General features: G+C 43.9%; 1 protein-coding gene across 1 annotated transcript in view; it reads left to right on the top strand.

Moving 5' to 3' along the window:
- LOC311131028 (uncharacterized protein) overlaps nt 1-13,530 on the top strand; it is a gene marked incomplete at both ends in the record, with an annotated part of 129,038 nt that overhangs the window by 36,371 nt on the left and 79,137 nt on the right. The window contains 2 exons of the mRNA XM_084163853.1: nt 149-442; nt 1,130-2,032. Of these exons, the coding sequence (XP_084019979.1) occupies nt 149-442; nt 1,130-2,032 (1,197 nt within the window). The remainder of the gene's footprint in view (nt 1-148; nt 443-1,129; nt 2,033-13,530) is intronic.

The raw sequence follows: 13,530 nt of genomic DNA, 5'->3' as shown, positions 1-13,530 counted from the left end.
TTGTAATTATATCTCCCCTTCTTCTTCATATGGTACTCCCATCCTCCCCCATTGCTCCCGTACCACTCCACCTCCCACACCTATCTCTCTTTCCCCCCACACTACCTCATTATACCTCCATCTCTCCATCTCCATCCTCCTCTCCCAGGTGAGGTGTTCCACTCGTCTGTACCAGAGAAGCTGAGCCTGGCCACAGCCTCTACCCACTGCCACTCTCTAAGTGCCCAGCTGGCCACGGCAGGGCAGCTCTACCTAGCCTGGCAGGCCGGCCTGGACCAGTGTGACCCAGGCTGGCTGGCCGATGGCAGCGTGCGCTACCCCATAAACCTTCCCCGGCGCAACTGTGGTGGGGATGATCCAGGGGTGCGCACTGTCTACCACAACCCCAACCGCACCGGTTTCCCAGTAACCACCACCCGCTTCGACGCCTACTGCTACCGAGGTAACGGCAGGGTCACCATCACCATGGCAACCGTCCTGTTTAATTCCCATTAATTAGTGCGTGTTGTTTGTCTCATGCATGAATTAATACAGAGGGGATTCAGTGACATTTTGGTCCCTTCTGGGATCTGAAATCTTCTACTGTAGCAACCAGCCAGTGTCTGGTATCAGCATCTGCAAGCTCTCAATACAGACTTAGAGAGACCCAGCAGTGATCTGTACACTGGCTATAGCCTCAATGTCCTTGCAGTGTCATTCTATAGTGTTTATAATGTTACTGGACCGCTGGTGATTTGTCTTAGTTTCAAGTTCACTTTGGAATGACTGTACACTCCTGTGTGCTGTGTGCTTGGATTTGATTGTGTTTGTGCAGCGTGTGATCTGCATTAGGCTGCATTTCCTCCTCGGCGTGACATGGAGGATGATTGACAGGGACTAAATTGATACAGACGTAATTAAGTTTTATCTTAGATTTTGCCCTAAAATAAAGTAACCCAAGGAGAGAGGAGGAACATGTCTACATGTATTATTTATACTTTATTATTGAAAGCAAAATCAAAAACAGAGGTCATCAACATATAAGAATATGGATGAGTCACAGCTTATTGCAAATATTATTATTTAAAACCCATGCCTTATTGCCAGGAAAGCAAATAAGAATGCTAATATATTTTTGATATAATTACAGAACGTGAAGCAGGAGTCCAGGCAGCCCAGTCAGTGGGGTTCCTCCAATACAGAGAGCCAGAGAACAACTCCTCAGACACTGAGCCCCAGCGCTCTGACCCCTTCCCCCAACTCTCCACCTGGACTGGCATCGTGGACCTGGACAAGGAGGGAATCAGCTCCATCGCTGGAGGCAATGTGTCATCTGAGATCTCAGAGGAGCACGTGGTAATCCTCCTCCAGCCAGGGGAGAGTACCCAGCGCTGGGGAGAGGAGAACCAGGAGACCCAGGACCGATCCAAGACTGGAGCCCCTCAGGACGCCTCCTCCAGCCCTAAGACTAAGACCAGTACCCTGGGTCTGTCTGCTCTGGAGAGTCTGGAGACCCACGGAGGTTCTGCCCAGGAGGAGGTGGAGGATGAGGGGGACGAGGAGGGGCGTTTCGGGACATCGGACTCCCCTCTGTCCTCCCAGACCTCTCCAACGCTCCAGGCCCAGACTACCAATAGCGTTCTCCACAGCTTCGTCAACAACCTGATGAAGCCCTTCAAGTATTGGACGGGCTCTATGGAGACCGACACGGAGGCCCCTCCCCCAGCCACACCTGCCTCACTGCCCGAGGGGACAGAAGCAGAGGAGGACCAGGCACCCCCAGGGTCGGCTAAGGTCAACCCGACTGAAGGGAGGCCCAAGCTCGGCAGCAAAGGAAGTAAGGACAATGCCATCATGGAGCATCGGAGCGGAGGCCCCTCACTCAAGACATCCACCGGTGGGCTCACCAGCTCAGAGGAGGGTCTGTCTGAGCAGGAGAAAGTGGTGGTCCCCTTAGTCCCACTTGGCCCTGTGACCCTGTACACAGCCACCCAGCCAGGGAGGAAGGATCCAAGCACATCCCTAACCAACCCTTCAGCCTCTTCCTCTAATGGTAAGAGCCACCTGCAATCCATCCATCAGAGAGGCTATGTGGGTTGGCTGAGTACACCCTGTCTCTTTATAATGTAGTTCATTACCTTTTCTCTCTAAAAGTCATTTTCTTTTTGCGTTCCTATTTCTGAGGCATATCGCCCGGCCTCAATGTTTTCTTCCAAATCAATGGCTTGTGTGAAATTGAAAATGGGCTGTTTACGAAGGTAGTACATTGAAAATATGGTTTCTATGGATGCCAGCTCAGGTCCTGTAAAACGAAGGTTTGTTTCATACTGTTAAACACTGTCTCAGGACAATATTTATGGGAGAAACATTCAGCCACTCTTTGGAGGACAATGGAAGTAAAATAGGAAAATACTTCATTATTATAAAAAAAATTAAATTACATTCGGCATTACAACCTTTCTCAGTTTGTTGCTCCTAGACACTGTCTCTGTGTCACAGATGGTAGAATTTCCAGAGTATCAAAGCATCACTCACGTTTCCTTCTTGGTTTTCCTAGGGAGAAATTACATGCACTTTGGGTGTCTATTAGCACCCGTTTAGAGCCATCCTTCACTAAGCCTGCTTCCAGCCGAGGTGAGAAACGCAGTGCAAAGAGGAAAATTAGAGCATAGAGCGAAGCAGGCCAAAGCAATAGCTGATGTAAATAGATAAAAATAAGGTCTATCTGGAATCAGGGCACCATGCTGTGTGTGTGTGTGGGCGCATGCGTGCCTGTGTGTCACTGTGTACATGTCTACGTCCATGTGTAGGTGTACGTGTGCGTGTGTGTGTGTTCATGTCTACTTCTGTGTCTGTTGGCTCAGGGACCCTGGTAGCATCCAAACCCCAGTTAATTCTCCACAGAGCTGAGCGAGGCGTGTGGGTTGTAAAGGTCACCATATTGGGCTATTCCCCACTTGAGAGCCCTGCGACTTTAAACCACAATCGATAGCTGTGATTCCTCTGCTGCGCGAAGGAGGAACAGACAGGCAACCAGGCAATGTTTCATCTCACGGCCACCACTTACACAACCCAGTCACCAGGGCTAGAATAGAGAGAAAGAGCTGAAGTCTTGCACAGAGGTGTTTAAATTGGTCCAATTAAGGCTTCTATGGCCTGGACTCCTTGAAACCGAAACGCCAACCCCAAGGCGTTAATGTTTTATGCTGGATGAAAATATAGCTTTAGTCTGCGTACATTATTCACAGCCTCTTTCCAATTAATGCAGGGCTGGCTAGGTGCTCATTGCCATCCACGTCTCCCCCACTTAGTACGGCCCTGGGTGAACGTAGGCGATCATTATCAATGGCGATGACGAGCGGAGGGAAACCGCGAAGGACGAAAAGAAGAGAGGAGAAGAGGAGGCATCAGGAAGGGGCTTTTGAAGCGTGTTATTTTTTTTAGGATGCTGTTTCAATTGATATATCCTCTTAAAGTGGCAAATGAGCGCTGCGGGCTGTTGCTTGCATCTCTGAAATCTTCATTATAGATGCTGCCATTTTGATTATTCTGACTGGCGGGAAGCTAGGGTGGAGAATTGTGAAGAAGCACGTCTCGAGCATGGTGTCAGGAAAGACATTGCATGTGAATCTAGACACTTCAACCTCAATCCCTGTTTTCCCACATAGTCTTAGCAAAGCATCGTGGGAATAAATCATTGCGGTAAAACCTCACACTCGTACACTGACACTCCAGATAGATGAGTGTGACATGTTTCACACGCCACATAATAACTTTTCCCTGTCGCCTTTACTAGACGCCATATCCTACTGTATGTGTGTGTATGTGTGCTAGCGTAGGTGTGCTAGCGTGTGTGTGTTCGCTAGCGTGTGTGTGTTAGTCTGTGTGTGTTAGTACAACGGATGTCACGCTGCTTGCTTAGCGAGTACCGCTTCCTCCTGATTCGGCTCAAACCGAGGCTCGAACCCAGGACCTCTGCTTTGCTAGCACACGTGACCACCCTCCCGAAGCGTGTTACCAGTCACGCCACATGAAAAGCTAGCTATTCACTGCCGCAAGTGGGGACACTTTAGGCTGAGGGGTACATTTCATACATCCCCATGTGCTACACTAGTGTGTGTGGGTGTGTGCTAGCATGTGTGTATGTGAGGCCTTGTGTGAGTCTCTGTGTGAGTCCGCGTCCGTGTGTGTGTGTGTGTGTTTATTAGATGCCGTATCTTACAACAGGGTTAGGGTTAGGGTTAGGGTTAGGGTTAGTACCCTGTGTCCCGGAGACGGCTTCAACCCTTCTCCCATTATGCTTTGTGACCTCAGGGTTTTACTCTGCTGGTTTACCCCAGAAAGAGACGGATAAACAGCTGATATACAGCACCGCTGTCACTGAAAACACACAATGGAGCGCATAATTGACTTGCCTCGATTTAGTCATTTGTAGGCAATTTATCACAGTACCATGATGTTTGTTTTGTGTTGACTTACTGTAAGCCAAAACTCACAGAAAACGATAGCAGTGAAATATGACATTCGTAAAACTGGGCCTAGCATGAAATTATCATAACGCATACCGTGTATAATATGCTATTTTTATTTAGTATATCAGCCATTAGAGTAGATCATCAGACTTGATTAATTAATTTAATCACTCAATATCTCATCAGTATGTGAAGGCAAAGTGGTTAAGTACCTTTATTCCCATTATTAATTGGATAATAACACAGTCTACATCTCTTATGTAAATGAACCAGCGCTCATATAGTACATAGGTGAAGGCAACATGCAGACCTCTGAATAATTTATTTTTTATTTTTATTTTTTATATTTCATTTGTTGACATATTTGTGTATGTTTCTACCCACAGTAATTTGTTGTATTATGTAGTACAACCAGAGCCCCTGCTGTGGTCCTTTGCACCTCAGAGAGCTAGCTCTGCTGTTCTGTGTTGAGCTAGGCTTAGAAGCTGGGTGTGAGGCACTCTATACAGTGCCTTCAGACAGTATTCATACCCCTTCACTTATTCCATATTTTGTTGTGTTACAGCCTGAATTCTAATTGGATTAAATATATTTTTTTCTCACCCATCTACACACTATACTCCATAATGACAAAGGGAATACATGTTTATGTAAATGTTTGTAAATTTATTGACAATGAAATATATAAATACTCATTTACATAAGTTTTCACACCCCTTTGCTATGTCATTCCAAATTGAGCTCAGGTGCATCCAATTTCCTTTGATCATCTTTGAGCTGTCACTACAACAGTCCAAGGAACTGTCCATAGATCTCAGAGATAGAATTGTAATGCCACATATACAGTGCATTCGGAAAGTATTCAGACCCCTTGGCTTTTTCCCACATTTTGTTACATTACAGCCTTATTCTAAAATGTATTAAATATTATTATTTCATCAATCTACACCCAATAACCCATAATGACAAAGCGAAAACAGGTTTTTAGAAAAACAGAAATACCTTATTTACATAAGTATTCAGACCCTTTGCTATGAGACTCGAAATTGAGCTCAGGTGCAACCTGTTTCCATTGATCATCCTTGAGATGTTTCTACAACTTGATTGCAGTCCACCTGTGGCAAATCCAATTAATTGGGCATGATTTGGAAAGGCACACAACTGTCTATATAAGGTCCCACAGTTGACAGTGCATGTCTGAGCAAAAACCAAGCCATGAGGTCGAAGGAATTGTCCGTAGAGCTCCGAGACAAGATTGTGTCGAGGCACAGATCTGGCGAAGGGTACCAAAAAATGTCTGCAGCATTGAAGGTCCCCAAGAACACAGTGGCCTCCATCATTCATAAATGGGAGAAGTTTGGAACCACCAAGACTCTTCCTAGAGCTGGCCGCCTGGCCAAACTGAGCATTTGGGGGAGAAGGGCTTTGGTCAGGGAGGTGACCAAGAACCCGATGGTCACTCTGACAGAGCTCCAGAGTTCCTCTGCGGAGATGGGGGAACCTTCCAGAAGGACAACCATCTCTGCAGCACTCCAACAATCAGGCCTTCATGGTAGAGTGGCCAGACAGAAGTTACTCCTCAGTAAAAGGCACATGACAGCCCTCTTGGAGTTTGCCAAAAGGCACCTAAAGACTCTCAGACCATGAGAAACAAGATTCTCTGGTTTGATGAAACCAAAATTGAATTATTATCTGTAGGAAACCTGGCACCATCCCTATGGTGAAGCATGGTGGTGGCAGCATCATGCTGTGGGTATGTTTTTCTGCGGCAGGGACTGGGAGACTAGCCAGGATCGAGGGAAAGATGAACGGAGCAAAGTACAGAGAGATCCTTGACGAAAACCTGCTCCAGAGCACTCAGGACCTCAGACTGGGGCGAAGGTTCACCTTCCAACAGGACAACGACCAAGACAACGCAGGAGTGGCTTCGAGACAAATCTCTGAATGTCCTTGAGTGGCCCAGCCAGAGCCTGGACTTGAACCCGGTCGAACATCTCTGGAGAGACCTGAAAATAGCTGTGCAGTGACGCTCCCCATCCAACCTGACAGAGCTTGAGAGGATCTTGTTATGAGAATTATTTAACTAACTATTTCAATGTCTCTGTGCGTCTCCCAAAAGGTTGTAATGCTTTTGGATCAAGAAACGGACAGAGTCCCGGTCTGCATAGTCAGGCCTTTATTCATTGAGAATTCTGCCACAAAATGGTCGTACAATATTTTTATACGCACACGTCATACAAAAATCCCACCCCTCTTTAGGCGGGTTGTAGTTTTCCACTTGAAAACTGCTCTCCTGACCATCAGGTCACACACACACATACACACACACACACACACATACACATACACACACATACATACACACACACATGTTCTTATCATAGTCTACTCCCTGCACTCCTCAGTTATCGCCGTTCTCGCAATATTCTGACTGCCTCATTGTACTTCTAACTAAGCTACACATATTATCAGTTTATAGTCTTATGATTCTAACACTTTTCACACAGTTTCGGAGTGTAATAATTAGTCACTACTAAGAAAGTACTAATCATACTTAAAACAAGAACATTTCACAACTATATTTAAGGGTGGAACATTTAGTCATTACTTTTAACCTGTATATATTTTAATTTCTATATCAATCCACCCTTTGACTAAATTATCCACACTTTAATACACAGAAAATCATTACAATTACTTTTAAACTAGAGATTTATAGTTCTAGGAAAACATCCAGTCACAGTTCTTCGTTAGATTTTCACTGCAACCTTCACACATTAGAACTAAGAAAAGTTTCATCCAGTCTCAAACTATCTGAATCGTCATCGTCCTCCACCAAGCCTGGTGGGTCATATTCTTCATTCCTTAGGTCGGAGTCCGGGATTGGGCCGTATCTCACCATCTGCTGTGATACTGCATACTGCATACTCCATACTCACCAACCCTCGGACACAGGGAATAAGACAACATCCACAAAGAACAAACATACCCATAGAAGCTATAGCTGCACCCAGAACAGTTGCAACAATAGCTTTCCATTTTCCAAACATGTTATCAAACCAACCAGTCATTGATGTATTCACCCCCCAGTTCTCAGCCCATTCTTTACTTAATGCAGTGAGACCTGCCAGTGCTCTAGTTACTGTACCATCTGGGGCTGTATTGTTGGGGATAAACATACAACAATGACCTCCCACCATCTTGTAAATCCGCGATTCGCATTACTTTGGTGTCTATAACACTGATAATCTCCGGGGGTCATGGTGAATTGGGGTGCTTTAGTATTATCCTTTTTAAGAGTGGTTATTTTAATATCAGAACAATTACTTGCTTCGGCAGCACATATACTAAAATTGGAACGATACAGAGAAGATTAGCATGGCCTCTGCGCAAGGGCGGCAGGTAGCTTAGTGGGTAAGAGCATTGTGCCAGTAACCGAAAGGTCGCTGGTTCTAATCCCCGAGCCGACTAGGTGAAAAATCTGTCGATGTGCCCTTGAGCAAGGCACTTAACCCTAATTGCTCATGTAAGTCGCTCTGGATAAGAGCGTCTGCTAAATGACTAAAATGTAATGTAAATGTAGTTGAGGTTTGGTTTGATCCCAAATCTATCACACAAGAGAACATGGTCTGAGGCATAGGTGCAGTTAGAAGGGTTGGCCTACCTGTTGAACAGGCATAACAATTAGTTTGACCCAACGCCCTAGCTGTGTAGTTCATCCACCTTACCCAGAAGTTCTCATTTGAAATTCCTTCTACTTCTCCTTGGTTCATTTACTGCAAGAGGAAATCTTCTACCCTTGGTGGTTTAGTGCTATTTAGGATTCCTTCTGAGGGCCTTCCAAGGGGTATTAGACTATTTTTTGATACCTCTGGTGATAACATTAGATCTACCTGCTGTTCTGTCTCGGGGGTGGAAGATTAATTTCTCTCCTGAAAAATTTACCTCAAACATATATCTGCCCCGAAATCATCAACACAGACCCAATAGTTCCTTGCTATGTCATCTTGCATAATTGACTTTACCGTTATCACCAGTTCCGTTTTACATTTATCATGGGTTTGTTTAATTCCCCATCGGTGTACTGCGTCCATCCCATTCTCATAGTATGTTCCCCAGGTATGTTTAAACACCCTTGCCCAAGGACATGAGCGTTCCCCAGTGCAAATGTATTTACCATACCTTCTAGGACCTAATTTTCTTGTACACGCCCCCTTCTTACCAAAGCCCCCAAAACCTCCTATCTCTTCATGGGAGAAGTCGAATGGTATCTTGAATCCCCCATCTTGTCCTAAACTGACTTTTACTATAAAATAATCATTCCCCCAATAGTCTTTCTTGGTTTCAGTATTTCTACGAGATCGAATCAGTGCCTTGGTATTATTTTGTTAATCATTTTCCTGTTTAGGTTGACCTGGATTAATCCATAATATGGTTAACACGATGATGCAGCTCAGAGTCCCCCAAAACCGCCATCCCAATCCTGTCCCTGACCCACCTGCCTGGTACTTCCCCATACCCACACCTCTATAAACACCCCACAGTGATGAAAGGTCGGGGTAGGGTTTCTTCGTTAACAGAGTTTACCCCCGAACCCTAGTGGGTCAGTTCTTCTCTTTAACTCTGTGTGTGTGTTCAAAGGTGTTGGTATGTGGGCCTACCTTTTTGCAGTGGGTAATGTGGACCCAAGTGGCTTTCTCAGCTATTCTTATAGCAAAGGCAGTTACCAATAGGACTTGGTATGGTCCCTCCCAGCGTGACTGCTTTCAATCCTTTTTCCTCAACGATTGGATCCACACCCAGTCTCCAGGTTGTATACTATGAGTCACCTTCTCCTTTAATTCTCCTGTAGGACACAAATTCTTAGACATACGGGTATGGTAAACAAACAATTTTCTTTTGTGTTCTGCTAGTGTATTCTCTAGTTCTATGTCTGCCTGTTCTGGTCCTGCCAACTGTGGCATTCTGTAAGGTCTTCCAAACACTTGAAAATATATATATATATATATTTTGTAATTCGTTATACCATAGGCCACAAAGTGTTTCCTAACCTGCTCTACCATCTAACCTATCCCCCCTATTGACACATTGTTTTACCCATGTGTCAATATTTCCGCATATCAAAACAGTGATTTTAATCAATTTAATAATTTATCCTTATGCCAGACATTATCTCGTAGGATTGTTCCTTTCTTTACAGTATGAAAATATATGCACTCACCAACTGTAAGTCGCCCCGGATAAGAGCGTCTGCCAAATGGCCAAAATGTAAAATATAATCAAGAACATAGGAAATATCTGTTTCCCCGTATAGTGTTCCTGTCACCCTTCTTAATGTCATATTTCACTCATTTGTCAAACTTAATCCCTTACTTCATATAAGTAAGCAGTGATATTTTATTCCAGGTATATATTTTAAAAATGGTTTGCTACGTTGTCTCCTACTGTTCCTAAACATATACTGTAGGGGATTTTCCTCAGTCCTGGGAAATAAACAAAAAACTAAACCCCCCCCCCCCCAGAACACATCGGATAACTCCATGTTTCATTAAATTCACTAAACCTATAAATAACAAGCCCATAACCACCTTCCGGTAATCTACTGATTTAAACCTGTTGCATTAATTTATTAAAATATATACCTATTGTTTAATAAATCCACTGTTTGCATTGAACACATCTCTCAGTCTCTCTAGGTATTGACTAATAGTCTCACTGTCTCCCTGCTTACACTCGTGGACTTTGGAGAAGTCTGCATGTCTGTGATAATATTCTCTCAGATTATCACAGAGTTGTGCCAATTTATCTCCATAAGCCCCTCCCTCTTCCCACTCTAACAACGGCGCGTTCCCAACCCAGTTTCCCCTTACTGCCTCCCAGTCCTTCCACACTATCTGTCTGACTGCCCTCTCTAGTTCACCTGTATTCAGCTTAAAGCTGGTGGTCAGCCCTTCCATATCTCTTCTGAACTGGTGTACCCCCGTCTTAGGGTGGGGTATCCCTTCCACTGCTCTCACTACATCTCTCTGCTTCGTTTACTAAATCCTGGCATTAGTAAATTCTATCCACACACCACCAAAAACGAATAACATATTTGCATACACATAACTAGAAAGCATGAATTTAATACCATTCTTGCTTAAACAATGCAATTCAACATTTCTCATCACCCAATTTCTATTACTTTTTTCACACAGGAAACCCTGTACAATCTCTATCCTCTATTGCTGACTTTCCATCTAACATTACTTTTCAACATTTCTCAAATCGAATTACCCCCTTGAAGCTTGACCGAAATACAATGTGTTGACGTTATATGCTCAACCCCGTACACGTGACCTTTTTCTCCAACAAGATTTCTCATATCCCTCCTATTCTTTTTTGTCCTTGCCCTTGTCTGTTTTTTCCTATGTTTCTGCAGTGTCGGGATTGATGCCCTGTCTTATTACAGTAAGTACAAGGTGCCTTACACTCTCTTGCAAAAGGACCCCCCTTGTTACAGTTAAAGCACTTATTCCCCCCGTTGTAGCCTTCACTCTTTCCTGGGTTTCTACCCTTACCCGCTATCTCGCCTAGTGTGGCTATTAAATACTCTGCTCCCTTCTGTTCTTACTCGGTCCTGTCTATTATTCTCCCTTCTTTCTCTAAGTTTTCTGAGTTCCCCCTTCAAAGCCATATTTCTTTCTCCTATTAGGTCCATAATACACATTTCGTTTGTCTCGCATTTCCATGTATTTCTCGTCCCCAGTAAATTCTGGGACCTCTTGTGAGGGTTTGCCCCCCATGGTTGGTACTGTTAAAAATCCCTTAGCCATCTCTTCTATATAACAATTCAATATAACAAGTAATTCAAAACAATTTCACACAACACCTGGAATCACCCCTCCCTGTATAGGTAGTCTTGACTAGTCCCCCAGAATTATCTCATACCGTTACAGAGGAATTTATCCCCTCAAATGTAATCTTGACAATTCCTGACAGTCTCATACAACAGAAATGGGTTCTCCCTCTCCTAGTGATCTTAACCGTCCAAATTTACTCAATTATATTAACCTTCTCTTCACTTCTCTTTCACTGTATTTCTTTATCCCGGATTATTTGTTGAACATTACTGTTCTATAATCTACTACAGGTTCTCTGAATACAGGGTAGTTTATTTTGGTAATGGCCTATTACTGTGAATCGTTACGGACCCACCCTGAGCAATCCCAGACTGCCCCAATTAATGAATAAAGACTACCGACCTTTTCCTTGCAGCCGAGATTCAATGTAGGTTTGGATTCCGTCACCGTCTCTGTCATGAATCAGGTGTCCTCTGGCCTGTTTTAACCCTTAATGCCAAAGGGCAGGTCTTTCTATTTACGAATGTATCATTCGCCCGTCGACGGTTTTCAGAGTTACCTGGAATGACAGAGGCAGGTATTGGAATCCGGCTCGAAAGGACCAAGCTGTTAAAGATAATTTATTTACTAACTATTTCAGTGTCTTTGTGCGTCTCCCAAAAGGTTGTAATGCTTTTGGATCAAGAAACGGACAGAGTCCTGGTATGCATAGTCAGGCCTTTATTCATTGAGAATTCTGCCACAAAATGGTCGTACAATATTTTTATACGCACACGTCATACAAAAATCCCACCCCTCTTTAGGCGGGTTGTAGTTTTCCACTTGAAAACTGCTCTCCTGACCATCAGGTCACACACACACACACACATACACACACACACACAATATTCTGACTGCCTCATTGTACTTCTAACTAAGCTACACATATTATCAGTTTATAGTCTTATGATTCTAACACTTTTCACACAGTTTCGGAGTGTAATAATTAGTCACTACTAAGAAAGTACTAATCATACTTAAAACAAGAACATTTCACAACTATATTTAAGGGTGGAACATTTAGTCATTACTTTTAACCTGTATATATTTTAATTTCTATATCAGATCTGCAGAGAAGAATGGGAGAAACTCCCCAAATACAGGTGTGCCAAGCTTGTAGCGTCATACCCAAGAAGACTCGAGGCTGTAATCGCTTCCAAAGGTGCTTCAACAAAGTACTGAGTAAAGGGTCTGAATACATGTATAAAAACCTGTTTTTGCTTTGTCATTATGGGATATTGTGTGTAGATTGATGAGGGGAAAAAACTATTTAATCAATTTTAGAATAAGGCTGTAACGTAAGAAAATGTGGAAAGAATCAAGGGGTCTGAATACTTTCCGAATGTATGTGCGGAAGGGTATAAAACAATTTCTAAAGTGTTGAAAGTTTCCAAGAGCACAGTGGTCTCCATCATTGGGAAATTGAAAAAATGTTGAACTACCCAGACTCTGCCTAGAGCTGGCCGTCCGACCAAACTGAGCAACCGAGCAAGAAGGACCTTGGTCAGGAGGTGACCAAGAACCCAATGAACACTGATAGAACTACAGAGTTCCTTGGCTGAGATGAGAGAACCTGCAAGAAGAACAACAGTCTCTAAAGCACCACCAATCTGGGCTTTTCACTCGCCTTTTTGCAAGCTCCAGGTGTGCTGTCATGTGCCTTTTTCTCAGGAGTGGCTTCCATCAGCAAAAAAGGCATGTGAAAGACAGATCATAAGGCAAAAGATTATATGGTCTGATAAGACAACTCTCTTTGGCCTCAATGCAAAGCACTATATCTGTCAAAAACCAGGCACAGCTCATCACCCGTCTAACACAATCCCTACCGTGAAGCATGGTGGTGGTAGCATCATGCTATGGGGATGCTTTTCAGCAGCAGGGACTGGGAGACTGGTAAGGATAGAAGAAACAATGAATGGCGCCAAATACAGGCAAATCCTTGATGAGAACCTGCTTCAGAGTGCAAACGATCTTAGACTGGGGCGAATATTTACATTCCAACAGGACAATGATCCCAAGCATACAGCCAAAGCAACGCTGTAATGGCTTCAGAAGAATGTGAAAGTGCTTGAGTAGTACAGCCAAAGCCCAGGCTTGAATCCCATTGAAAATCTGTGGAAAGATTTGAAGATTGCTGTTCACCGCCGCTCCCCATCTAACTTAACAGAGCTTGAGAAAATCTGCAAGGAAGAATGGGA

Source organism: Coregonus lavaretus (genome assembly GCF_964263955.1).
Source record: "Coregonus lavaretus genome assembly, chromosome: 6".
NCBI classification, from domain to species: domain Eukaryota; kingdom Metazoa; phylum Chordata; class Actinopteri; order Salmoniformes; family Salmonidae; genus Coregonus; species Coregonus lavaretus.
Note: the sequence above shows the minus strand (reverse complement) of the source record. Positions and strands in the feature narration are given on the sequence as shown.